At 50.4% G+C, this 24,272-nt stretch overlaps 1 protein-coding gene across 1 annotated transcript in view; it reads left to right on the top strand.

The window, feature by feature from the left end:
* Nucleotides 1-8,441, top strand: part of LOC309859318 (spermatogenesis-associated protein 31E1-like) — a gene marked incomplete at its 5' end in the record, with an annotated part of 35,289 nt that extends 26,848 nt beyond the window's left edge. Inside the window, 5 exons of the mRNA XM_082719975.1 lie at nt 2,644-2,701; nt 3,248-3,308; nt 3,558-3,624; nt 3,973-5,853; nt 6,001-8,441. Coding sequence (XP_082576101.1) covers nt 2,644-2,701; nt 3,248-3,308; nt 3,558-3,624; nt 3,973-5,853; nt 6,001-8,385 — 4,452 coding nt within the window. The 3' untranslated portion in view covers nt 8,386-8,441. The remainder of the gene's footprint in view (nt 1-2,643; nt 2,702-3,247; nt 3,309-3,557; nt 3,625-3,972; nt 5,854-6,000) is intronic.
* Nucleotides 8,442-24,272: the final 15,831 nt, after the last annotated feature.

Raw genomic sequence — 24,272 nt, 5'->3', positions numbered from 1 at the left:
CAATCAGTTTTTCTCCTCCCTTCCTATCGGGCATTTAATTTTTGTTATGTCTGATTTTATTTCCAAAGGGGTTGTTTACATTAGAGTGTACCTCAGTGTTTAAAAGCTACAAGCTGACATTCATGAATTATATAGAAGATGTAAGGAATAAGGAAAAGAAGCCCATACAAATCCCAACCATTTTAAGAAATGCGGTATCATCCACATCTTTGGAGTCGTCTGTACATCCCTCCCCCTGTCTGTCCATCAGTCCTGCTCACTATTCTCTGTGTTTACCTTATATTTTTACCAAAGTAAATGCATCGCTAAATCATATTTGATTTTGTATAGTTTCGATACTAGAACAAATGCAACCATCCTGCACAATTTTTCTGCAAGTCGCTTTTATCTCTTCCTCAATAGCATGTCTAAGTAATGTACACTTACGATGTTTCACGGTAGTTCACTGTAACTTGAGCATGCTACTGCAGAGCACATACCTTCCACTCAACAGGACTGGGTTGGCCCCTGTTTTTTATTACTACAAAATGGCAGGTTTTCTCTAGCTCTATCAGTAGAATAACTCTTTCAAAAGGCCTGCTCTCTTCAGCCTGGCCCAGGTCCTGGTGAAGCATTTTCAAAAGCGATGGCTCTAACTCACAGTCAGAACCCATGGGCAGAGGCATGACATCATCACACAGGCAGCTTTCCGTGGTGTCAGTAGAACACTCCATACCGAAGACATTCTCAGAACTGAATCTACTTTCTAGACAGCACCGTGAATGTTGAGAAACTTGGGCTGCTGGGTAGCAGTTCGCTGCAAGCCTGGGAGAAATGTGAACTCATTTGGAAGCCCTTACCTACTTCCTCGGCTTTGTAAATTTTGAATAATCATTAATTTTCTAAGTACCTCTAGCTGAAGTTCGTGAAGATTAATTGAAATAAAACATCTTAAGATGTTTTCAAAATGTACATGGCTAAAGAAGCACAAAAGAAGTTTGAGTTTCTTTTGTACTAGGGTGATGCAAGGAAAGAACATATTATGTGGGGAGACTGGAGCTGCACACAGAGGACAAACGTTCCTGGAATTAAACAAAATTCCAAGGACAACTCCAGATTTTTTTGGTTCACCTCCCCATCCAATGTCCCTCAACTCATTTCTCCTCTCCATCTCTCCATGTCCTCCATGTTATTTGTTATGCTCCACAAATAAATGAAAGCACATAATTGACTCTCTCTGCTTGACTTATTTCACTCAGCATAATCTCTTCCAGTCCCGTCTATGGTGCTACAAAATTTGGGTATTCATCCTTTTTGATGGAGGCATCATACTCCATAGTGTATATGGACCGCATTTCCTTATTCATTCGTCCATTGAAGGGCATTTTGGTTCTTTCCATAGTTTGGCGACCGTGGCCATTGCTGCTATAAACATTGGGGTACAGATGGCCTTTCTTTTCACTCCATTTGTATCTTTGGGGTCAATACCCAGTGGTGCAATTGCAGGGTCAGAGGGAATTTCTATTTTTAATTTCTTGAACAATCTCCACACTGTTCTCCAAAGTGGCTGCACCAACTTGCATTCCCACCAACAGTGGAAGAGGGTTCCCCTTTCTCCACATCCTCTACAACACACGTTGCTTCCTGCCTTCCTAATTTTGGCCATTCTAACTGGTGTAAGGTGGTATCTCAACAGATTTTTAAAAGCTATGAAACTGATGGAACACAACTGGAGATCTCAAGGGGAACAGGTATTCTCTGAGCTTCGCGCAGGATGAAAGGCAAATTGACAAAGGTCTGTCTAGCACGGTGAGCGGGTAGCAGTGTCAGGCCTGGGTGGGTGGAGGGATGACAGAACTACAGGGCTAGCGGTGTAGAGGGGAGGTGGTCCGGCTACTTGTGTCCCTTACCTGCCCTCAAGGGCCCTTTGTGACCAGACCACAGCTCTGTGATGTGGGCATGAGGCTTGTGTCTGCATGGACACACCCAGAGCTCAGTTGCCAGAGGGCAGCAGTGCGATCGGTCACTAACTCTCAGGGCTCAGTTACCTGAGGGCAGCAGTGCGATTGGACATTAGTACTTTCTAGAGGGAAGAGATGGAGAATTATCTCTTCCCTCAGGAATTCCTTACTGATGGTTGGCTGAGCCCCAGTCCCACTCTCTGGGCGGTTAATGCCATCTTTGCCTTTGTGTGTGGACTGGGGCTCTTCGTATTTTTACTTTGCTACTTCCACCCTGATCCGTCCTCACCACAAGGCAAGAAACATAGGAAGAGTGGGAAGGTAAGGAACCCTTGGCCCAGACCCAACAGAGTGTAACTCGATCATCTTTTCTATTATTCTTTCCACTTTTCCAAGTCACTGGAAAGACCCCTGAAATGGGAAAGAATAGAATGGGTATTCTCAGGAGAGAGTAGACCACCCCATCCATCCAGGATAAGCCAGACCAGGCAAGGGTTAGAGGGACATGAGGTTTTCTCCCTGAAGATCTCGGGCCGGAGTCCAGGTGTGGTGGAGGGGTTCAGGGCAGCGTCCCAAACACAGTGACCGGTGGCCAAGAACTGGAGGTTAAGAGCTGCCTCTCTAGCGGAGGTCAGGCCCCTGAGCACTGGGTCATCTGCTGCTGGGGTGGGGGTCCCAGCCTCCCCGTGTTCTCTTATCTCAGTACCAATTGGAGCCACGGAGAAGGAGCAACAGAAGCAAAAAACATCAGACCGTGAAAGGTGAGTGTCCGCCACTCACCCCTGCGTGCCCCAGTTACAATGTGTCCCCCGCTCTGAAGGCCCAGTCCCACTGTCTCCAGGACACAAGGGCCTGAGCCCATCCCTCAGGAAACAGAGCCCTGGGTGGGGATCGGGAGCTCTGAGGAGGGAGAGTGAACCCGGAGGCTTCCCAGATTGTGCACCAGAGTGAAGCCCTGAGGGGCTGGAAACTGGTATTCCCTAACCAGGCGCTTCAGGGCCTGGACTGGGGGCGGGACCTCCCGCTCCCACTGTGGACAAGCTGTTCAACTCTGCTTAGATTCCTCTGGAGGCTACAGTAGTCCTTCCTCCCCCAGCAAGGTCATGAATGGGGAAGCACTTTGGAAAGACAAAGCGATCCCCATCATGAATCCTGTAGTCACCATGCGGGCATGTGGCCTTGGACAGTGCTATTTGGGGCTCCCGAGTTCAATCCCCCAAAGGTCTCCCCTAATGGGACATTGTACCCAGCCTCCCGTAAGATCCCTGGACCCTGTCTTCTGCTGTGACCCGGTCTCCTGTTTCCAGGTTTCAGAGAATTTATGAAGAATCTAGAAGAAGTTCAGGACCTGTTCTCCTTTCTGGAAAGGTAAAGAATCTGCCCCTTCTCCCCTGGTTTGGCCTTCCTGAGTCTATGGTGTGACCCCTGGGCTGCAGGTAACAGCCTCTGGGGCTGTTTGTGGGGGCTGGGAGGAGCCATGGGGACAGACTGTGGCCAAAGACTCAGGGTGAGGGACAGCAGGAGCATTGTGATGTGGGTGTGGGGCGTGGACGGCCGTGGGGACCGCTCCAGGACCCAACTGCTACAGCGGAATCTCATGCCTCCTGTCTCCCACAGCCACCTGGAGAGGCTCTCTGACCAGGGGGGCTTTCACCAGTTCTTACATCAAGCAGCCCCTGGGCAGGTGCGCTGAGGGGAGCCAGCTGGAGCCCGTCAGCCATGCAGGGAGCCTCTGCAAGATGCTACTCCCGCTGTGGCCCCATCACCTGCCCTAACTCCACTGACGGGGTCTCCTCAGCCTCTGGCCTCCACCCTGCCAGCAGGACCAATGACCTCAATTTCTGTTGCTTCACACTCCTCCCTGACTACTTCCTGGCTAGTAGAGCCTTTCCTCCCCCCGGATGGTTTTCCAAACCAGCCACTTGCTCTTCCCCCTTCCCCGTCATGTCTCCCTCCTTCAGAGGCCTGCCCTGGGCCTCTGACAGCCTCTTTGGCCCCAGAGCGGCCAGACTCTCCTTTGACTCTCCCTCAGTGTGACTCAAGGGCACCCCTGCCATGCCCCATCCCACAGAGCTCGGCTCTGCACACGCCTTGGTCAGCTGACAGGTCAGCTTCTCCTGTCCCAGCCATCTCGGGCCTGGGCCGCTCACACTGCCCCATTTCGGCCCTGTCCTGGTGGCAGGCAGCTGCCAATGCCTGGAACCTGTCCACCTCAACATGCTTGGAGTCCTGTCAAGCGCCTCTGTCCCATGGCCCACCAGAAGCCTTGTTCTGGGGAGACCCCCCACCCAGACAGGAAGAGACTAGGATCCCCCCTTCCATCAACCGAGACGTCCAGAAGCTTCTGGAGATACTCACTGCCAAGAGAAAAGAACTGAGGTCTTGGAGGGAGAAGGACAAGAAAGAAAGGTCAAAATACCAGCTGACCTCTTTCGGGAGAATGTTCAAGTCCCCAGGTGACGGGCAGGACACCATGGGCCGCCCGTCCTTCTGGAGCATGAGGGGCAAAGCAAAACAGCTGCTTCGTCCTGAGAAGTCCCCACGTCCCAAGATTCCAAGGGGCAATTTAGAGCAGAAATGCCTCCAGCTCTTCTGGGGTCTCCCCTTTCTGCACAGCGAGTCCCCGGTGGCCACTGCCAGGGTGACCGATCCCCCATTGGAGTTCCCGTCTGTCATATTCAATGAGCTCTCTCATGCCTTGCCACTCCAGATTCAGGGCAACGTGGTTCCACGCCTCTCCCTGACCCATGACTTACATGACCCTTCAGCCAGGCCCCAACCCTTGACCCTGAGATTGTCCCAGTCCCTGCCCCTTCCTCCATCTCAGCCCCAACCCATCCCTCTGACTCAACCCCAGCCCCTCCTTCTGACTCAGCCCAAGCCCCTCCCTCTGACTCAGCCCCTTCCCCAGCCCATCCCTCTCACTCAGTTCCAGATCCTCCCTCTGACTCAACCCCAGCCCCTCCCTCTGGACTGGCCCCTGCCCCAGCCCCTCCCTCTGACTCAGACCAAGCCCCTCCCTCTGTTTCAGCCCCAGCCCCTCCCTCTGACTCAGCCCAAGCCCCTCCCTCTGACTCAGCACCTTCCCCAGCCCCTCCCTCTGACACAGCCCCAGCTCCTCCCTCTGACTCAGCCCAAGCCCCTCCCTCTGACCCAACCCAAGCCCCTCCCTCTGACTCAGCCCCTGCCCCAGCCCCTCCCTCTGACTCAGCCTAAGCCCCTCCCTCTGACTCAGCCCCTGCCCCAGCCCCTCCCTCTGACTCAGCCACTGCTCCAGCCCCTCCCTCTGACTCAGCCCAAGCCCCTCCCTCTGACCCAACCCAAGCCCCTCCCTCTGACTCAGACCAAGCCCCTCCCTCTGACTCACCCCCAGCCCCTCCCTCTGACTCAGCCCAAGCCCCTCCCTCTGACTCAGCACCTTCCCCAGCCCCTCCCTCTGACACAGCCCCAGCTCCTCCCTCTGACTCAGCCAAAGCCCCTCCCTCTGACCCAACCCAAGCCCCTCCCTCTGACTCAGCCCAAGGCCCTCCCTCTGACTCAGCCACTGCCCCAGCCCCACCCTCTGACTCAGTCCCAGCCCCTCCCTCTGACTCAGCCCAAGCCCCTTCCTCTGGATCAGTCCCATCTCAGGGCTCTAACTGAGCCCCAGACCCAGGCAGGCCTTGCACCCTCTGTCCCAGTTGGACTCTCGTCTCTGCCACCCGTGATGGGCAGGTGCCAGGTGTCTTGCCCTGTAGCCCAGAAGACACCGTCTTACACGCCAACTGCTTTTCAAAACCTGGAATATCACTTTCTGGAGAAGCAACTAGAAAGGGGCAAGGTAAACCCTGTGATGAAAAGATCTCCGCAAGTCTTTAGCCAAGGTCCTCCTGACCTTCCGCAGGGTGGCCAGGCCCCCGAGGGCCATGGATCAGTCTCTGTCCTTCCTGGAGAATTGATTGACTCTGATCTCTGGGAGCAACTGGATTGGCACCTTTGGAAGAGGCTCATGAAGCAAGGAAGGGGCCCGTCCTGCAGGATCCAGCTATCCCTAGAGATACAGCCTCACCAAGAGTTCTAGAAGGTGCCCCAGGCACACAGCTGGCACAGTCCCAAGGCCAAGTCTGAGTCTACAAATGGAAGCTGCCAGGCCACACAGAAGACTGGGTCCAGGTACCCAGGAAGGACCGTGCCAAGAAAAAGACTGGGCAAGGATTCAAGGTCCAGTGCAGGGAGGATCCAGAAAGATCTACACAGGGGCTCAGCGAGCTCTCCAGAGAAGGCTCCAGGAAGAAATCGTGAGGAGTCAGACACAGACATGAAGCCCTCCACAAGCAGCACAGACGAGAAGCTCCTAGAGAAGGACCTGAGAGCCCATTTAAGGAAGTTGGGGCAGTTCAGAGAGGGTCAGATGCCTTTGGATGTTCATCCTTCCAGGCTTGCTGCCCACCACTCCTCGGACCTTCCCAGAAAGCCAACCCCTCACGGGAAACCTGGAAAGCCAGCGCTTTCCAAGTGCTGGGAGCCCTCCCACAATTTTTCCATCCTCAGTCCATATGCTCAGCGGATGCTAGAAGCACATATCAAGAGGCTCAGGGTGAAGCACCGTTGGGGCCTCCCCCTCAAGGTTCTCAAGACAATAAACCTCTTCAAGTTAAAGAAGGGCTTCCTCCTCTCCCAGTCCTTCCCTTCCCTCTCAGCCACCTGCATATCCAAGGCTGGCTTGGGCACCAAGTTCGTGGGAAATCCTTCTCAGCCCTATCAAGGAGAGGTGATGAAAGAGTCTTACCCAACTTGTGGGGGTCCCCTCGGTGCTCCCCAGCCTACGTGTGAGGAAATCCAGCAGGCTCTGGAAGGGACCTCACCTGGGGGTGGCCCTCTAGCTGGAGAGGGGCCCAGGTCACCTTCTCGGACCTTCACATACAGCTTTGTGGGCAGAATCTGGCACAGTGAGACTGTCTCTAGGACTTTTATGAACAGCAGCTTGGAGTCAAGTCCAAGTCCAGCAATGGCCACAAAGGAGCTAAGGAGGGTGAATTGGGGTCGGGCCTCACGGGACATGACCATGCTAGAACTCAACTTAGAGCACCAGAATCTGAGTGCCAAAGAGCCCGGGGAGGTGGGGGACTTCAAGGAGGCCCCTGACTGGGGAGTCACCTTAGAACCCCATGTGCTGGCCAACAACCAAGGCCTCCGTGGCAAGCTGAGAAGATCAGGGTCTGCAGAGAAAAGTGACAGTCCCTTGCAACGTACAAAGTTGGTCACCCGAGACCTCGAAGAGCTACGCCTTGAGGCACGGCGCAGGGGATCAGAGCCCCAGAAGTTGATGGAGTCAGAGAACCGGCTTCGTGATGCCACCCCCACCGTGTGCCTACAAGACTGTGAAACTGGGGTCCTCCTTCAAGACTGTGAGACGGAGAGTCTCCTTCAAGACTGTCAGTCCAACATGTTCCTTGCTGCTGACATCTTGGCTTCTCAGGGATCTCTGTCTAGCTTCCAGAGCAGGTCCAGTGAAGACACATCTACTTCTGAGGTGCTGCATGGCCAAAGATCCCGTGGCCAGAGCCCCCACAGGCAGCCAGGACCCCTGGGACTGGAGCACCAATGTAAGAGCCTGAGCAGTTCATGTGTCCCCCCCGTGGAGATAGAGAGCTCCACGAGGTCCCCCTCGAGAGAGCCCGCCAAGGAGTGGTCAGAAATGAAGCTCCTCCAGATCAGTGAGGTGAGACATCCAGTCCAGAGCAAGGAGTCAGGAGAGGCCTCGGGAAGCAAGGCCGGTGAGATCTTGCTGAAGAAAGAGGAGGCGCCTCCGGAAAACTACTTCAGGAGAAGGATGACGCACTTGCTCCAGTGGTTCTTTCCCAGTAAAGGCAGAGGACTGGAAGATTCCCTTCAAAAGGGCAAGTCTTCATCATCCCAGGGCCGGGGACAAGTCATGGGCAGGTCAGCCATGGACAGGGCTTCTGCCGAGGCTCAGATGGTCGTGAGGGCTGTGGAGCAAATCCTAGAGGAGAAAATGTTGCCCAACCAGGGACTCAGGGTCCCTAAGGTTGACTGGTGCAAAAAGGATCTCCAGGCTTCAGCAGACCCCAATGTCTGCTATCACAGGGTTCTTTCCTACCAAGAGCAGAGGAGAGTCATGAGGGAGACAGCCAGTCCACAGGGCACCCCCAGGGGCCACAACTATGCCAACAAGACCGAGTGGATCGGGTGGCCCTTCCCCACCAGGGTGCCAGAGTGCCCGAGCAGACCCTGCCAGAACGGGTCCCTGGTAGGGGGCCCTTCAGGCCGCACCCTACAGGCCCACTGCCCCAGGCGCTGCCTCCTTAAAAAAGACAGTTCACCTGGCCAGCCACTGTGTGCTTCTCACGCCTTTCCTGGCAGAACAACTTTCCCCCAAGAAAAAACGCAGACAGTGGAGAGAAAAACTTTTTGTTCTCACACTAGTACATCATCTATGGGCTAATGGCGTCTTCATGCCACAGTTACTTTGCTTCCCCGAAATAAATGTGATTTGTTTTTGTTTTTGTTTTTTTTCCCCCTCAAGAGTGGTGCTGGCCTCTGTGTGTGTCTTGCTGCGGTGGGAGGGAAGGATCAGGGTCTGCTCTCCCCGAGGACCTGCTTTGGTTTCCAGAATGAATGGGGCCTTGGAGGATGGTTTATCTCGGGGTCCACCCCCGCCCCCTTCCTCCCTCTCCTTCAGTTTCCATGACAAGGTGAACAAGACCCAGACCGGGACCTCTCCTGCTTTCTATCCACCTGGAGCTTGTGTGGCTTTAGGGAGGGTTTGCGAGGCAGAAATCCCGCGGAGGCTTTAGGAAGACGGAATCCTAGGTCAGAGTGGGGCCCGCAGTTGGGAGACATAAGATTGGCCTTGAGGGCAGAGGTGAGAAATCCTGTCCCACTCCCCGCAGTCTCCTGTGGGGAATAGAGGAGGGCCACCCCCGGAGGCTTCTCACCCCAGGGAATCCCGACTTAGCTCCCTTAGCCCCTCTTCTCACACTCAGATCCACAAGGGACAAGCTCGAACCTGGTACTGAGGGTGTGTGGGGCGTGCCACAGAGATCCCCAGGGTCCCACCTGCCCAGGCCCAGGGCACTGAAGGGGCCTGCCCACCTGCACCCCCTTCCCCTCTTGGGGGATTGAGGGAGTGTGGCTGTGGGCAGGGGCCCCTGTACTTAGGGTGGGACGCCAGGAAGGAGGCCAAGTGACAGAGTGTGCCCATGCCTGATGTGACGACTGAAGATCCTTGGTGTCCCACTGCCACCTATGGGCCCAGAGGGGAGAAGTTAGAGGCCCTGGGGCTGTCCCCACAGGGTCTGTGCCCCACTCCAGCTGCCAATCCCAGGGGTGAGGGGGTGAGTGTAGTGGGGTGGGGGTTGTACAGAAGCCACCTGAGCTCCCACACAGACGGCCAGGTGCCCAGAGGCAGCAAAGCCTTCAGGCAGAGAAGTGAATTTCTGCACAATTTGATAAGCTTGTAGGACTGGGGTGCCCAGACGGACTCGTGATCTGTGACCTTTACGTACACGTGTGGCCCAAAAATGGCTCCCAGGGGACTGGTGGGGACTCAGAGGCCAAGGGACTGGCCTGGCTCCTGGTCTTGGTTATCCCAGAGCCTGGAGGGGCAGGAGGCCCTCAGATGGGGCTTCTCCCATCCCCAGCTGGAAGGGATGTGTCCAGAAGGAGGGTGGAGTCTAGGAGGGCACCCCCTGCATGTCCCGCGCCCAGCCCAACATTGTCCTCCAGGGTCCCCCACACATCGCTCTGATGGGAGACCCACACAGAGACCCAACACAGAGACCTCTGACAGAGACCCACACAGAGACAGTGCACAGAGAGCTCTAACAGAGACCTCTGACAGACACCCACACAGAGACTCCACAGAGAACCCTCAGCACGACGCTACACAGAGATCTCTGCCAGAGACTCACAAGGGCAGGGGCTAAGTTTCTGCTTATCATGATACCATTACTTATGATCATGCGCGTTGTAGACTGCAAGGCCTTCTCAGAAACACCCAGAGACCAAGCCCATCCCATACTGAGAGATACCCAGCAGCTGTTGCTGTTGGACTGTGACAAACACCATGGCAGGGGCCACGAATGCCCTGGTGTGAACAGGGGAGTGGGGAGGGCACCCTGAGGGCAGGCATCCCGCACGCCGACTCCTATGATGGGGATCTCCCCCGGAAGCTTGTGTGCACACAACTACAGACCATGCCTCTCCCCGTGACAGAGGAGCTTTGCTACGCATCCTCGCAGTCCATTTCCGATGGTGTTTGGCCACTTATGTAATGGAAGAATATCGGTTTCCAAAATTTCATGAAATTTACATTAACTGAAAATTTTGTTTTCTAGACTCTATCTATTGGGAGGGGAGGGGCAGAGGGGGAGGAGTAGAGGAGGGAGGGAGAAGGACAAGCAAATTCCACACTGAGCGGTGAGCCTGGGCCCACCTGTTCTCAGGACCTGAGATCCTGACCTGAGTTCAAACCGAGACTTGGTGCCTTAACTGACTGAGCCAGCTGGTGCTCCTGAGATTCTTGAACTAACTTTTGAAGTACGCAAGAGAGGAGAAAATACGTTACCAAAGTATTCACAAAATGGTAATGATGGTGATGTTCTGTGCTTGTGGAGGGTTTCCTCCTCATGAAGCCCCGACTCAGGACCTTGGCTTAGAGCACCTCGCTCACAACCCTAACCCCCTCCTCTAACCCCTCCCCTAACCTCTCTTCCAACCACTTGTCTAACCCCTCCTCTAGCCACTCCCCTAACCACTCCCGCCTTCCCATGAATCAATCCATGTAACTGATGAAGAGCAGGAAAGTTTGTTGCTGTTGTCTGCTTTGTAAAGCAAGGTTGCTTGTTGCCACCTCTCTTCTGGATTATTTCACAGACATTAGACGAAGCTTTAGAAGAAAGTTCTTCCTCATCTAGGAGAGTGGGTCTTCCCACGTTTTATCACAAACCTTTCCTACAAACATCTCAGAAATGCCAATATAATACATAGTATTTTCTACAGATGAACAAAAGCAACGATTTATCTCATTCATGTAAATGCTAAGAAAGCAAGACAGCGAATTAGTGATTGAAGCCTCACACCTGAGGCTTAAGCAGACGAGCAGAGACCTGCAATCAATCAGCTACAGAGAAGGACGAAACACGTAAGCGACCTCGACTTTGCAATCACGGGGAAAACTAGGGTGTAGGATTTGAAAAGTCCTAGAAATGGTCACTGTCTTTCAAAACATCCCCCCTATTCTTCCCCACAGAGTCCGAGAGGCCGGCAAGGCCTCAAACTTTTGATTTACCATGAGTCATAAAAGCTTTTCAATCTGGAGAAGTCCCTTTCTGAAATGGAAACACCCTTTTGTGGCATTCTTTTAAGTCAGGTTCTTTCCTTCATTTCTTCATCCAAATGTATTGGTTGAACAGGGTAGACATGGAGCCTGGAAGAGGACCCCCCATCAGTCTCTCTGCTGGCTTGAACCACACAGAGAGACAACTAAAGAAAAGGGCTCACCTGTGATGAGATCTGTTTCTAGGACACTAAATGTGATTTTTTTCATAAGCAGGATCTCAAGAAATCCATGCGTTGACCCTGTGTGTTAAGGTTAATCAGGCTGTTTTTTATGGAAAGAAAGAAAAACAGAGGTTGCGGTCTGGAAAGTTTCTTGGCCAAGGGGTCATCCCCCGAGAGGCCTGCCCCTGAGACTGAGGGTGGGAGGTTTCTGGAACAATGTCCCCCACACTAGGGCATGTGCTGGGAGGAATCCACTTACTGACAGGAGGTTTTATCTACACATACTCCTTGGTTTCCCTACCAAATAGGACTGCTGAGTCATGGAATCACAAAGTAGGAATTCTCAGGGGAAACACCAAGAAACAAACATCAAGACTAGGGTGCTGAGTGACTGTCTGTCTTGGGTCAATCCTTCATCGGTCTCATGCCTTCAAACTACCCTTTGTCTCATGCCACAGCTACCCATGTCTGCATGTGGAGGGTTTGGACAGATGGGCTTAGAAGCCCTACAAACCCTGACTAAAAGAAAGACCCCCATGGCAAGATTTCACCAATGCCCAGGAGTTTAAAGGACAGCAGAGAGAGCCAAGATTCCACATCCGAAGAAGCCAGGGACATCTGGAGGAGAAAGGTACAGCTTAGCCCCTCACAGGCCTGCTTCACATGGAAAGAAAGGCAGAAAATTCTGGCACTCCTTCCTGTGAGCATTGAATGACCATCCTTCCTTCATTCAAAACTTACCACCCCCCTAAAACAAACAAACGAACAAACAAACAAACGTAACGTGTGAAAAGGCTGAGCCAGGGACAGTGGTTTCTACCCCAACTATTCCTGAGTTACTATTATGGTCTTACAATACCTCACTTTTATTGTTTAACTGTCTCTGCTCTGAATACATTTCAGAGAAAATTCTGAAGTAAGCATTCAAGTGAAGCCATAAAAATGTTCTGTACTATGATCAAGTGGGCATTTTAACGACTTATAGTTTCGCTTCTAATGTAGGAAACGCTCCATACCTCCCAAACTAAGCTTGTTAGGGGTCAGACAGATTCATGAATGTGTGCAGTCTCTCTTAGATTTCTGTCCTGGGTTGTTTTTCTTCTAAATGTTTATAGCTGCTTAAGCAGTGATTTAGAAAAAAATACTTTGACTACTTTTTTTTCACTCTATGAACCCACCTCAAGTATTGTGGAAATCTTAAAAGATGTAATTCTCTCATTCCATTATCATGCCTCGAAGCCTTTAGTTTGTGTTTTTGAGAACACTTGCACTGACCGTGATGTAAGTGTGCTTGGGTGTCCTGATACAAGGGTGGTGTTTTACATTCAATGCCTGTTTCTCGAAGGTTCACTTCAGCCCAGAGGAGCTGCTGACATGTTCTGTTGCTTCTGTGGGGGTTCTGCCTGTCTCATCCCTGGGCTTACTGCCCTGCTCTGTGCCACCAACAGGTTACCAAACTGCTGGGGGTCTGTGTTCTGGGATCCTGGCTTCTCAGCTGGACCCACTGGGAGAGACCTGGAGACCACATGATCTGCCCACAGAGTCCTACCATGGCCCAGGGTAGTAACAGGGAAGATCAAGGGCTGTGAGAATGCTTGGCACTGCTTCGCCTGGGCTCCCTGCCCCCTCTCGCCAGGGCAGCACCCCACCTCAGCCCCTGGCCACCCACTCCCAGGACGCAGTGGTGGCTGCTACAAACTAGGGTTGTAAAAGCCTTCTGCCCACATGTGGCATACATGTCATCTTAGTGAAGCAGTGACAAACCAGGGAAGAAAACAGTATCTGTTAATTAGCTCTAATGCAGAGTTCGACTGTCCTGCAGTGTCCGTGCCTACATCTTTGACTCTTCATGGACTTCCACTCTTTCCATGCAAAATCGAAGGGACAGTGATGCCCTGGCTAGCCCCCACCATGGAGGAGGGAAGGGGTGCTTGTGATTTATAGACTAAGAGGAAAGCACAGGAATCCCATGGGCAGTGATTTGTGGAACCAGGCCAGGTTGGAAGAAGTAAAAGGAGGAATGAAAACAGAAAGGTGCAGTGTCCTTTTCTTTCAGAGAGTATCAGATGAGCAGCGTCTGAAAGGTGGCCAGGAGCTGGGGTCCAGGGCCTCTGAGCCTCAGCAGAACGCACAAATCTCAGTTCCACATAACCATTAATGAACTGAAATGTCTCCTCTCTGTCAGTTTCAGGTGATGAAAGACTGTTTATATATTTTGGAACTGTCCCAGGCAGTACCAGAGTCTTGGTTCTCTTACCTGAGAAGGAAAGTAAGGTTGAAAATGAGAATACAGGGTGAAGACTGATCATAAATTGTTAGCATTTCCTCTCTCCCTGATGACTCAACATCGCCAGGCAGAGGCTGTGAGCCCCCTCCTGGGCCCACCAGGGTGGTCAGGCTGGCTCCCGTCATAAGGTCCCCATCTTACCTTCCCCTGTCTGTGACCCAGGGACTCCAAACATAACAGTGAAATCCCCTCAAGTCTTTGTGGCCATCCCAACCTGAAATACAGGGACCTGCCCAGGGGTTCTCAGTGATTCAGGTCTGCACCTGCTGGATACGGTCACCTCCTGGACCCGCCTGCCATGCGGCCACCAGCAAGGAGTGCCGGTTGTGCCTCCTGCCCTAGCACCTGTGAGCATAACAAGTCCGGTCATTTCTTAGCTTTCCTGTGCATGACTTCCACAACCATGTTGGAATGTTCCTTAAAGACCCCACAAGGGGGACTAACCTCGCCCACTCACAACAGAGTGGTATTGGCAGAAAACAGAATCTTCATTACAAATACATGTGGTCTGGGAAAGCTAAGCGACTTACTAAACCTGCATCTAGAAGGTGTCCTGCATCCTAGATGCCTGATGAACTCAGAGAGCCCGTTTCGTGCACAGTGGATCACAACAGCTCAGTTCCTTTTCGCCCCAAATCCTTGCTTCCCTGCTCATGACTGACCCTGTTCTCATGACCATCAGCGGGGGCTTGTGACTAGTCAATTCTGATTGTGTAAAATACACTAGAAGGAGGACCTTGCATGACAAATGATTGAGACAGGAGAAGTCATACTTCTGCCACAGTCTCTTAAAACACCAAGAAACTTCTTAAAACTTGAATCAGAAGATGTTAGGATACCTAGCACAGGAGGCTATGCAGCTCTGTCTGAGCGGGCCAGTCCCTCAGATCACTCACCATCTACGACTGATTTTAAAAAGACAGTGTGTACTAAGTAAACGTAATTTAACTTATATAATTTTGGAATGCTTTACAAAAAGGACAGAGTTCCTGATATTATCTTTTTATAATTAAGAAAAGAGTTAGTTTGACCTTTGCTCCATATGTATTCAAGTGTGTTATTTAAGCCTCATTTTACTAAATGAGATGAACCATAAAGCTATGGGATATTGTAGCATGAGCAATTCAGAAGTTCCGAATGCAGCTGAAAGGCTAACGCGTGCAGAGAGGCTCTAAGGGCAGGTGACCTGGAACAATGTGCTTGTAGATGTCACCATAGGCTATGTCATACACGACTTTTCAGTCTTATAATGAATTAGTTTTGTGAATTCAAAATTATTCTGTAGAAGCTGTCATAGCTGTCCTTTCTCTCCGCATCACTCTGTTTATTGGGCACTAGGAATCCTGTAAAACATTTTACACCAGACCTGCCCGGCCACCAGTGATAAAACTACATTATGCTCTATATACAAAGAGTCATTTAAAAGGATTTTTAGGAGCTGGGATTCTATGAGATGACAGCTGCTTTCACCTGAAAATGCAGTAAATACGTTCCTTACAAGATTCCAATGGCTGACGGGTGAGAAAACATACTGAACACCAAGTGCAAGGGGCCGGAGCCAGGCTCTCAGGGTTGCGGGCCAGGAACCAGCACCACCAGATCGGGAGCCCCAGAGCCTGGGGTCTACAGCGAAATGCAGTAGGTGCACTGGTCTGAAGTCAGGGAGTGCTCCCTGGAGGAGGAGGCAGTGGATTCAGGGTTTCCACAGCACAGAGTTTAGATGGAGGCCACCAGAGCAGGGACGACATGGGCAGTGCACACTTGCAGGGAAGAAACCGAGCTGGAATGAGGACACTGGGGGCTGGCAGGATGCCCCCAGGACACGGGAGGATGTTTAGGACACAGGCTGGCCAGGGGACGAGCCTGCAAACCAGGTAAGGACATTGCACTGTGAGGGGTACTGAGTGTCTGAGCCAGGAAGGGTGACATGGTCCCTAGGCAAGGGGAACCCAGGGAGGCTTCCAGGTGCAGACCGGCACCTGCTCCAGTGGGATGATCCAGCAGGGCCTGGAGTGGGGGAGGGGAGTGGAGCTGCTTTACAGTCTGTAAAGATAGATTCCCAGCCTGTATCTGAAATGGAGCTAATTAGTGATCAGGACTGAATGAAATGGAGTGAGACCAGTTCTTGGAAAGTTGCAAGGTGGTTTGCCTCCTGGTGGCCAGCCTGGCTTTTGTCGTTGTTTGGTTTCCCTTCTTTTCCAACCAACTGCCATGAAGTAAGCGTCTGGCAGAGTTCCAGTGACTAGCTGGGCATGGATGGGGGCCACGTGAAGCAGGGTCCCCATCTTCTCGTGTGGATACAGCTCACACAGGGCTCCCAGGGGGAGGGCCTGCACCCTGAGGGACTCACATGGATCCTGAGTCCTTGACCCTCCACAGGCTGAGGTCAGAGAGAGGACTGTCCCTCCTTCTTCTGGAGGGGGTGCCCTGGAAAGGGCCCTGAGAGGGGGCCTGCAGACCTGTCCCTTCTTTGCCAGTGGCCTCCCTGCTGCACTTGTTGGGGTCCCTGGGCTGTGAGGATGTGCCCCACAGAAGTGGTAATTTAGTGAGTCCCCAAGACTTCTTCCCCCTGGGTCATGGTCACATCCAGCTGGCCCTCAGGAAACATCTAATAGGAAATGGGAAGTGTGGGTGCCTGAAAATGGGCTGGAGTAGGGAAGGGCAGAGGGGCTTTGCAAAGCCAGTGATAGAGGTACACAGGACAGGACATGGCTGGAGGTTAGCAGGGACATGGGAGGAGCCTGTGTGAGTGCTGCGTCCCAGGTGGGGTTCCAGCTCTCCATCAGTGTCACACACTGCCCACAAACCTCCCCTGAGGAGGGAAGGCTGCTTTGCTTGTCAGTGTGTTATTACAGTAACTATCATGGCCTGAGCACCAGTGGGATGATCCCTGGTACCCGGGAGCCTTGGCAGTGCCCTTTCATGCTATGAATATCCAGACACGTGGTGTTTCCAGCAGCATCTGGAGAGACAGATACCAGCCCTCAGTGCAGGAAGCACATCTGTGTGCAAAGAGGAGCCTCTCCACTCACACACGATCAGTCAGTTTAAAGGTCCTCTTAGGCATCACACATATCAGGCTGGCAGGGTAAAGATTTCTTCTTCCAGCAGTGACTGGAACCTACTAACACTGTGTTTTCATTTTAAAAATATGGAAACTGGGAGATGAAAATAACAGAACATGAACATGTATGCACCAGCACATTTTGAAATAGACTGGATACTTTAAAAACGTACTTAAAATTTGAGGAGAGTGATGTCAGCAAGATGACACACAAGAAAACTCCAGGCCTGTTCCCTCCACAGAAACACCAAAAACACAACTAGAGACTGACCAAAATAACCTTTGGGAACAATGGGAATGGCCACAGAGTCACAGCAACCAAGTGAGTGCTTGGTCAAGAAGGAGCCACATGTGGCAGGGCAGGAAATTCCATGACCATGCTGGGCAGAACACCTTGAGCAAAGTAGTCGCCACAAGCTAGTCCCCTTTGCAAACCAGAGAGAGCAAAGTGGACTAATCTGAGACCCTTTGACTTATAACCTGTCTAGGGCATAACTATGGGACTGGTCTTGGGACACCCAACACAGAGTTCAGACAACCAAAAGTGGCTCACGGCTCAGAAGGGGGGAAAACACTGGAAGCAGCAGGTACAACTTGTGAAAACCGTCCTAAAGGTCACTACAGACACAGACATCTGGGGCAAGTGATTATAGTTTGAGGAATACAATAGAACAGCTAACATCCCTAAAATGAGCAAGGGTGTGAGCCTTACAGAGGAAGACATTCAAAGCAGCCATACCAATGGGAGACCTGGGAAGAGAGCATGTGCACAGATGTAGGGATGAGAGAAGTGCATGCCAGGCTGATTAGCAAGGGTCTCCCCTGCATGAAGCCAGCATGCAAAGCCTGGGAAAGTGGGCTGTTTTAAAAAATAGCCAGTTTTCAATAAGAGATCACAAGCTATACAAAGAAGAAGGAAAATATGGCTCATTCAAAGGAACAACATACATCTCCAGAAACCATCCCAAAAGAAACATTGCCTTTGGACTTACTAGAGAATGGCTTTAAAACAATTGCCTTAAATATGCTCTAAAGGCTAAAGGAAAACATGGACAAAAGAAATAAAGGAAATCAAGAAAATATATGATCAAAATGAGAATATTTATAAAGAATTTGGAATTATGAGAAACAATCAAATGAAGGGACACCTGGATGGCTCAGTGGGTTAAAGCCTCTGACTTAGGCTCAGGTCATGACCTAAGCATCCTGGGATGGAGCCATGCATACAGCTCTCTGCTTAGCAGGGAGCCTGCTCCCCCCCCCCCCGAAAGGAGAGACAAAAGAAAAGAAAAAAAAAAAAAGAAGAGAGAGAGAGAGACAGGAAAGAAAGGGAAGATGAAAGAGAAGGTTCAGCCCAGATGGGCCCCAAGGTAAGATTTATGAAGTAGACAAACAAAAAGAGACAAAAAGACTGATACAAGTATATAACAAGAGAAAAAAAATCTATATATGCAAATAAAGGAAGAGCCTCGTCAAAAAGAACCCCAAGTGTAAGATTTATATGCTATCAGGACAATCACGAAAACACAGAAACACTGGTGGAAGAAGAAGATGGGGGAGTTCTTATAAATTCTCAGTGTGTGTGAAGAAGGTTGTTTTGATTCTTCCTGGATGTATCTTGATATCTTTGTTAAAGGATTCAACTTTCCTAAAATAAACGAGATTAAAAATTGGTTTACCTATAGGGATAGTATTGATTGTGTAAAGGGGATTACTTTGAAGTTTAACTCTATATGAATATTAGAGGATAAAAATAAAAAGGAATAAACTAGACTAAACTAAACTAAAATCTAAAAAAAGGAATTCAAAAAATAAAAATGCAAAGAAAAACATAGGTGTATATATCAAAAAGTTCAGGATAGAAGGGTATTATGGAATTTGATGTACTGTACAGCTCACTGTGATAGTAAATAGGTTAAAAAAATTACCTATGTGTAAAAAAAAAAAAAATGAACCAGAAAAGTGGGAACGAGTGAACAATACAAGCTTTCCTATGAAGTAGTGGTTGTTCTCTTGTAGTCCTTTTTTTCTCTCTCTCTTTTTTTTTTTTTTTTTTTTCTTTCTTGGTTTGTTTTCTGGGGGAGGGGCCTGCCACGTGGGTTGTCAGTCAATGATGTTTCCTGAGGTAAGTCCTACCGCTCCCCTCAAGGGGGTGGGCTCTGAGGAAACTGGTTTTTTTCAGGCTTTTGTTCTCTGGCGGTTTTTATGTTTGTTCACATTTTTTTTCTCTCACCTTGACCACCTTTGATGGTTTTTGTAGTTTTAGAGGAAAACAAACTGCACCCTGATCTCCCTCTCAGAGAGAAGCCTCAGTCTGGGTGCAGAGCCTAAATACGTTCCCCCTTGGCCGCTGGCAGAGCAAGTTCCAAGTTGCAGACCCTGGGGGCACAGGATCTTTTGCTTGTACCCAAAGCCAAGGCAGTGGTGGCTGTCTGGGAGGTCCCGACCGCCAGAGAGGTTCCAAGCAGCAATCGCACACTGATATTTTGCCGCTGGCCCGGGCTGGGAGTGTCTGGTCTTGCTGGGTCTACGAGTGCCCGGCTTGCACGCACCTCTTTCAGAGGCAGCTATGGGTCGCATGCGTCTCAGGCACTGAAAACGAGGGGCAGGTCTGAAAGCACCAGGCTGGGCTTTTGTGCACCTCTGTCAGGGGAGAGTTTGGGGCGCGAGTCTTAGGCTTTGAAACAATGGCGCGGGTCAAAGAGCCCTGGCTGGTCCTTTGTAACTCTCTCAGGGGAGCATGAAGGACGTGCTCGCATATCTCAGGCTTTGTGGTAGGGCTCGCGCGTTCTGCGGACCGCATAGCTCCAATCCCCTCACAGGAGCTAGAACCCATGCATTCTTGGGCGCGCTGGCAGCTTAGGGACCAAGACCTGGTTTCTCTGCTGCACTCTCTCTGACTCAGCGCCAGGGAGGCTGTCCTGGGACCAGGGACTTAAGCCCTTGTCCCTAGCCGCTCCGATTCCCATAATTTCCACCGCGATCCTTTGCTCTTTTGGAGTGCTTTCAACCAGTCTCCAAGTTAATGCTGGTCCCCAGACGCAGGGCACTCTCGCTCTTATTGGGGTATTACTTTTCAACAGGTCACCTCTGGTGGCTCCCTCCCCCTTCTGTTTATCTTCTGATATCAGTCCGCCATTCCCACTCCGCTAGCCCACTGGCGTCTTCTGCCCCTGTAGAGATCCAGACGTGTATGATTCTGATCTCAGGCTGATTTCATGGGTGAATGGAGTTCTTTGGTAGGTAATCAGCTCACTTTGGGGTACCGGCTGAAAAGGCGCCTCTTCCTATTCCCCCGCCATCTTGTCCCCCCCAATAATGTCAAGATTCTTACATCAAAAAATGTTAAAATGTATTTGATGTGTCCTACACATGTAAATATCCTGGTTCTGAGCCTTTTTTATGAATTACATGTTTGCTTTAATGGTTGCTACAATTCATAACATTTTTTTAAGTAGGCTCCACAGAGCTCAAACTTGTAACCCTGGGTTCAAGACGTGAGCTGAGATCACGTCAGACACTTAACCTACTTAGGAACCCAGGCAATGCAGGTTGTGAATGATTTTTTTAAAAACATCTTCTCTTTAAGGTGGTGAAGTTCATTTTGGGCTGCTATGTAATGAAGCCACATGACCACTAGGTGGAGGTGTTGTACAGCGCAGAGCACAATGCCCTTCTGCAAAGACTTCATTATTTTATAAGATTTTATTTTGGCGGGGGGGACTTCTCCTGTCTCAATCATTTGTCACGCAAGGTCCTCCTTCTAGTGTATTTTACACAATCAGAATTGACTAGTCACAAGCCCCCGCTGATGGTCATGAGAACAGGGTCAGTCATGAGCAGGGAAGCAAGGATTTGGGGTGAAGAGGAACTGAGCTGTTGTGATCCACTGTGCACAAAACGGGCTCTCTGAGTTCATCAGGCATCTAGGATGCAGGACACCTTCTAGATGCAGGTTTAGTAAGTCGCTTAGCTTTCCCAGACCACATGTATTTGTAATGAAGATTCTGTTTAGTGCCAATACCACTCTGTTGTGAGTGGGCGAGGTTAGTCCCCCTTGTGGAGTCTTTAAGGAACATTCCAACGTGGTTGTGGAAGTCACGCACAGGAAAGCTAAGAAATGACCGGACTTGTTATGCTCACAGGTGCTAGGGCAGGAGGCACAACCGGCACTCCTTGCTGGTGGCCGCATGGCAGGCGGGTCCAGGAGGTGACCTTATCCAGCAGGTGCAGACCTGAATCACTGAGAACCCCTGGGCAGGTCCCTGTATTTCAGGTTGGGATGGCCACAAAGACTTGAGGGGATTTCACTGTTATGTTTGGAGTCCCTGGGTCACAGACAGGGGAAGGTAAGATGGGGACCTTATGACGGGAGCCAGCCTGACCACCCTGGTGGGCCCAGGAGGGGGCTCACAGCCTCTGCCTGGCGATGTTGAGTCATCAGGGAGAGAGGAAATGCTAACAATTTATGATCAGTCTTCACCCTGTATTCTCATTTTCAACCTTACTTTCCTTCTCAGGTAAGAGAACCAAGACTCTGGTACTGCCTGGGACAGTTCCAAAATATATAAACAGTCTTTCATCACCTGAAACTGACAGAGAGGAGACATTTCAGTTCATTAATGGTTATGTGGAACTGAGATTTGTGCGTTCTGCTGAGGCTCAGAGGCCCTGGACCCCAGCTCCTGGCCACCTTTCAGACGCTGCTCATCTGATACTCTCTGAAAGAAAAGGACACTGCACCTTTCTGTTTTCATTCCTCCTTTTACTTCTTCCAACCTGGCCTGGTTCCACAAATCACTGCCCATGGGATTCCTGTGCTTTCCTCTTAGTCTATAAATCACAAGCACCCCTTCCCTCCTCCATGGTGGGGGCTAGCCAGGGCATCACTGTCCCTTCGATTTTGCATGGAAAGAGTGGAAGTCCATGAAGAGTCAAAGATGTAGGCACGGACACTGCAGGACAGTCGAACTCTGCATTAGAGCTAATTAACAGATACTGTTTTCTTCCCTGGTTTGTCACTGCTTCACTAAGATGACATGTATGCCACATGTGGGCAGAAGGCTTTTACAACCCTAGTTTGTAGCAGCCACCACTGCGTCCTGGGAGTGGGTGGCCAGGGGCTGAGGTGGGGTGCTGCCCTGGCGAGAGGGGGCAGGGAGCCCAGGCGAAGCAGTGCCAAGCATTCTCACAGCCCTTGATCTTCCCTGTTACTACCCTGGGCCATGGTAGGACTCTGTGGGCAGATCATGTGGTCTCCAGGTCTCTCCCAGTGGGTCCAGCTGAGAAGCCAGGATCCCAGAACACAGACCCCCAGCAGTTTGGTAACCTGTTGGTGGCACAGAGCAGGGCAGTAAGCCCAGGGATGAGACAGGCAGAACCCCCACAGAAGCAACAGAACATGTCAGCAGCTCCTCTGGGCTGAAGTGAACCTTCGAGAAACAGGCATTGAATGTAAAACACCACCCTTGTATCAGGACACCCAAGCACACTTACATCACGTTCAGTGCAAGTGTTCTCAAAAACACAAACTAAAGGCTTCGAGGCATGAGAATGGAATGAGAGAATTATATCTTTTAAGATTTCCACAATACTTGAGGTGGGTTCATAGAGTGAAAAAAAGTAGTCAAAGTATTTTTTTCTAAATCACTGCTTAAGCAGCTATAAACATTTAGAAGAAAAACAACCCAGGACAGAAATCTAAGAGAGACTGCACACATTCATGAATCTGTCTGACCCCTAACAAGCTTAGTTTGGGAGGTATGGAGCGTTTCCTACATTAGAAGCGAAACTATAAGTCGTTAAAATGCCCACTTGATCATAGTACAGAACATTTTTATGGCTTCACTTGAATGCTTACTTCAGAATTTTCTCTGAAATGTATTCAGAGCAGAGACAGTTAAACAATAAAAGTGAGGTATTGTAAGACCATAATACTAACTCAGGAATAGTTGGGGTAGAAACCACTGTCCCTGGCTCAGCCTTTTCACATGTTACGTTTGTTTGTTTGTTTGTTTGTTTGTTTGTTTTAGGGGGGTGGTAAGTTTTGAATGAAGGAAGGATGGTCATTCAATGCTCACAGGAAGGAGTGCCAGAATTTTCTGCCTTTCTTTCCATGTGAAGCAGGCCTGTGAGGGGCTAAGCTGTACCTTTCTCCTCCAGATGTCCCTGGCTTCTTCGGATGTGGAATCTTGGCTCTCTCTGCTGTCCTTTAAACTCCTGAGCATTGGTGAAATCTTGCCATGGGGGTCTTTCTTTTAGTCAGGGTTTGTAGGGCTTCTAAGCCCATCTGTCCGAACCCTCCACATGCTGACATGGGTAGCTGTGGCATGAGACAAAGGGTAGTTTGAAGGCATGAGACCGATGAAGGATTGACCCAAGACAGGCAGTCACTCAGCACCCTAGTCTTGATGTTTGTTTCTTGGTGTTTCCCCTGAGAATTCCTACTTTGTGATTCCATGACTCAGCAGTCCTATTTGGTAGGGAAACCAAGGAGTATGTGTAGATAAAACCTCCTGTCAGTAAGTGGATTCCTCCCAGCACATGCCCTAGTGTGGGGGACATTGTTCCAGAAACCTCCCACCCTCAGTCTCAGGGGCAGGCCTCTCGGGGGATGACCCCTTGGCCAAGAAACTTTCCAGACCGCAACCTCTGTTTTTCTTTCTTTCCATAAAAAACAGCCTGATTAACCTTAACACACAGGGTCAACGCATGGATTTCTTGAGATCCTGCTTATGAAAAAAATCACATTTAGTGTCCTAGAAACAGATCTCATCACAGGTGAGCCCTTTTCTTTAGTTGTCTCTCTGTGTGGTTCAAGCCAGCAGAGAGACTGATGGGGGGTCCTCTTCCAGGCTCCATGTCTACCCTGTTCAACCAATACATTTGGATGAAGAAATGAAGGAAAGAACCTGACTTAAAAGAATGCCACAAAAGGGTGTTTCCATTTCAGAAAGGGACTTCTCCAGATTGAAAAACTTTTATGACTCATGGTAAATCAAAAGTTTGAGGCCTTGCCGGCCTCTCGGACTCTGTGGGGAAGAATAGGGGGGATGTTTTGAAAGGCAGTGGCAATTTCTAGGACTTTTCAAATCCTACATCCTAGTTTTCCCCGTGATTGCAAAGTCGAGGTCGCTTACGTGTTTCGTCCTTCTCTGTAGCTGATCGATTGCAGGTCTCTGCTCGTCTGCTTAAGCCTCAGGTATGAGGCTTCAATCACTAATTCGCTGTCTTGCTTTCTTAGCATTTACACGAATGAGATAAATCTTTGCTTTTGTTCATCTGTAGAAAATACTATGTATTATATTGGCATTTCTGAGATGTTTGTAGGAAAGGTTTGTGATAAAACGTGGGAAGACCCACTCTCCTAGATGAGGGAGAACTTTCTTCTAAAGCTTCGTCTAATGTCTGTGAAATAATCCTGAAGAGAGGTGGCAACAAGCAACCTTGCTTTACAAAGCAGACAACAGCAACAAAC

This window comes from Mustela nivalis (assembly GCF_964662115.1).
Source record: "Mustela nivalis genome assembly, chromosome: 2".
Taxonomy (NCBI): domain Eukaryota; kingdom Metazoa; phylum Chordata; class Mammalia; order Carnivora; family Mustelidae; genus Mustela; species Mustela nivalis.
This window is presented reverse-complemented; position numbering and strand designations above follow the sequence as displayed.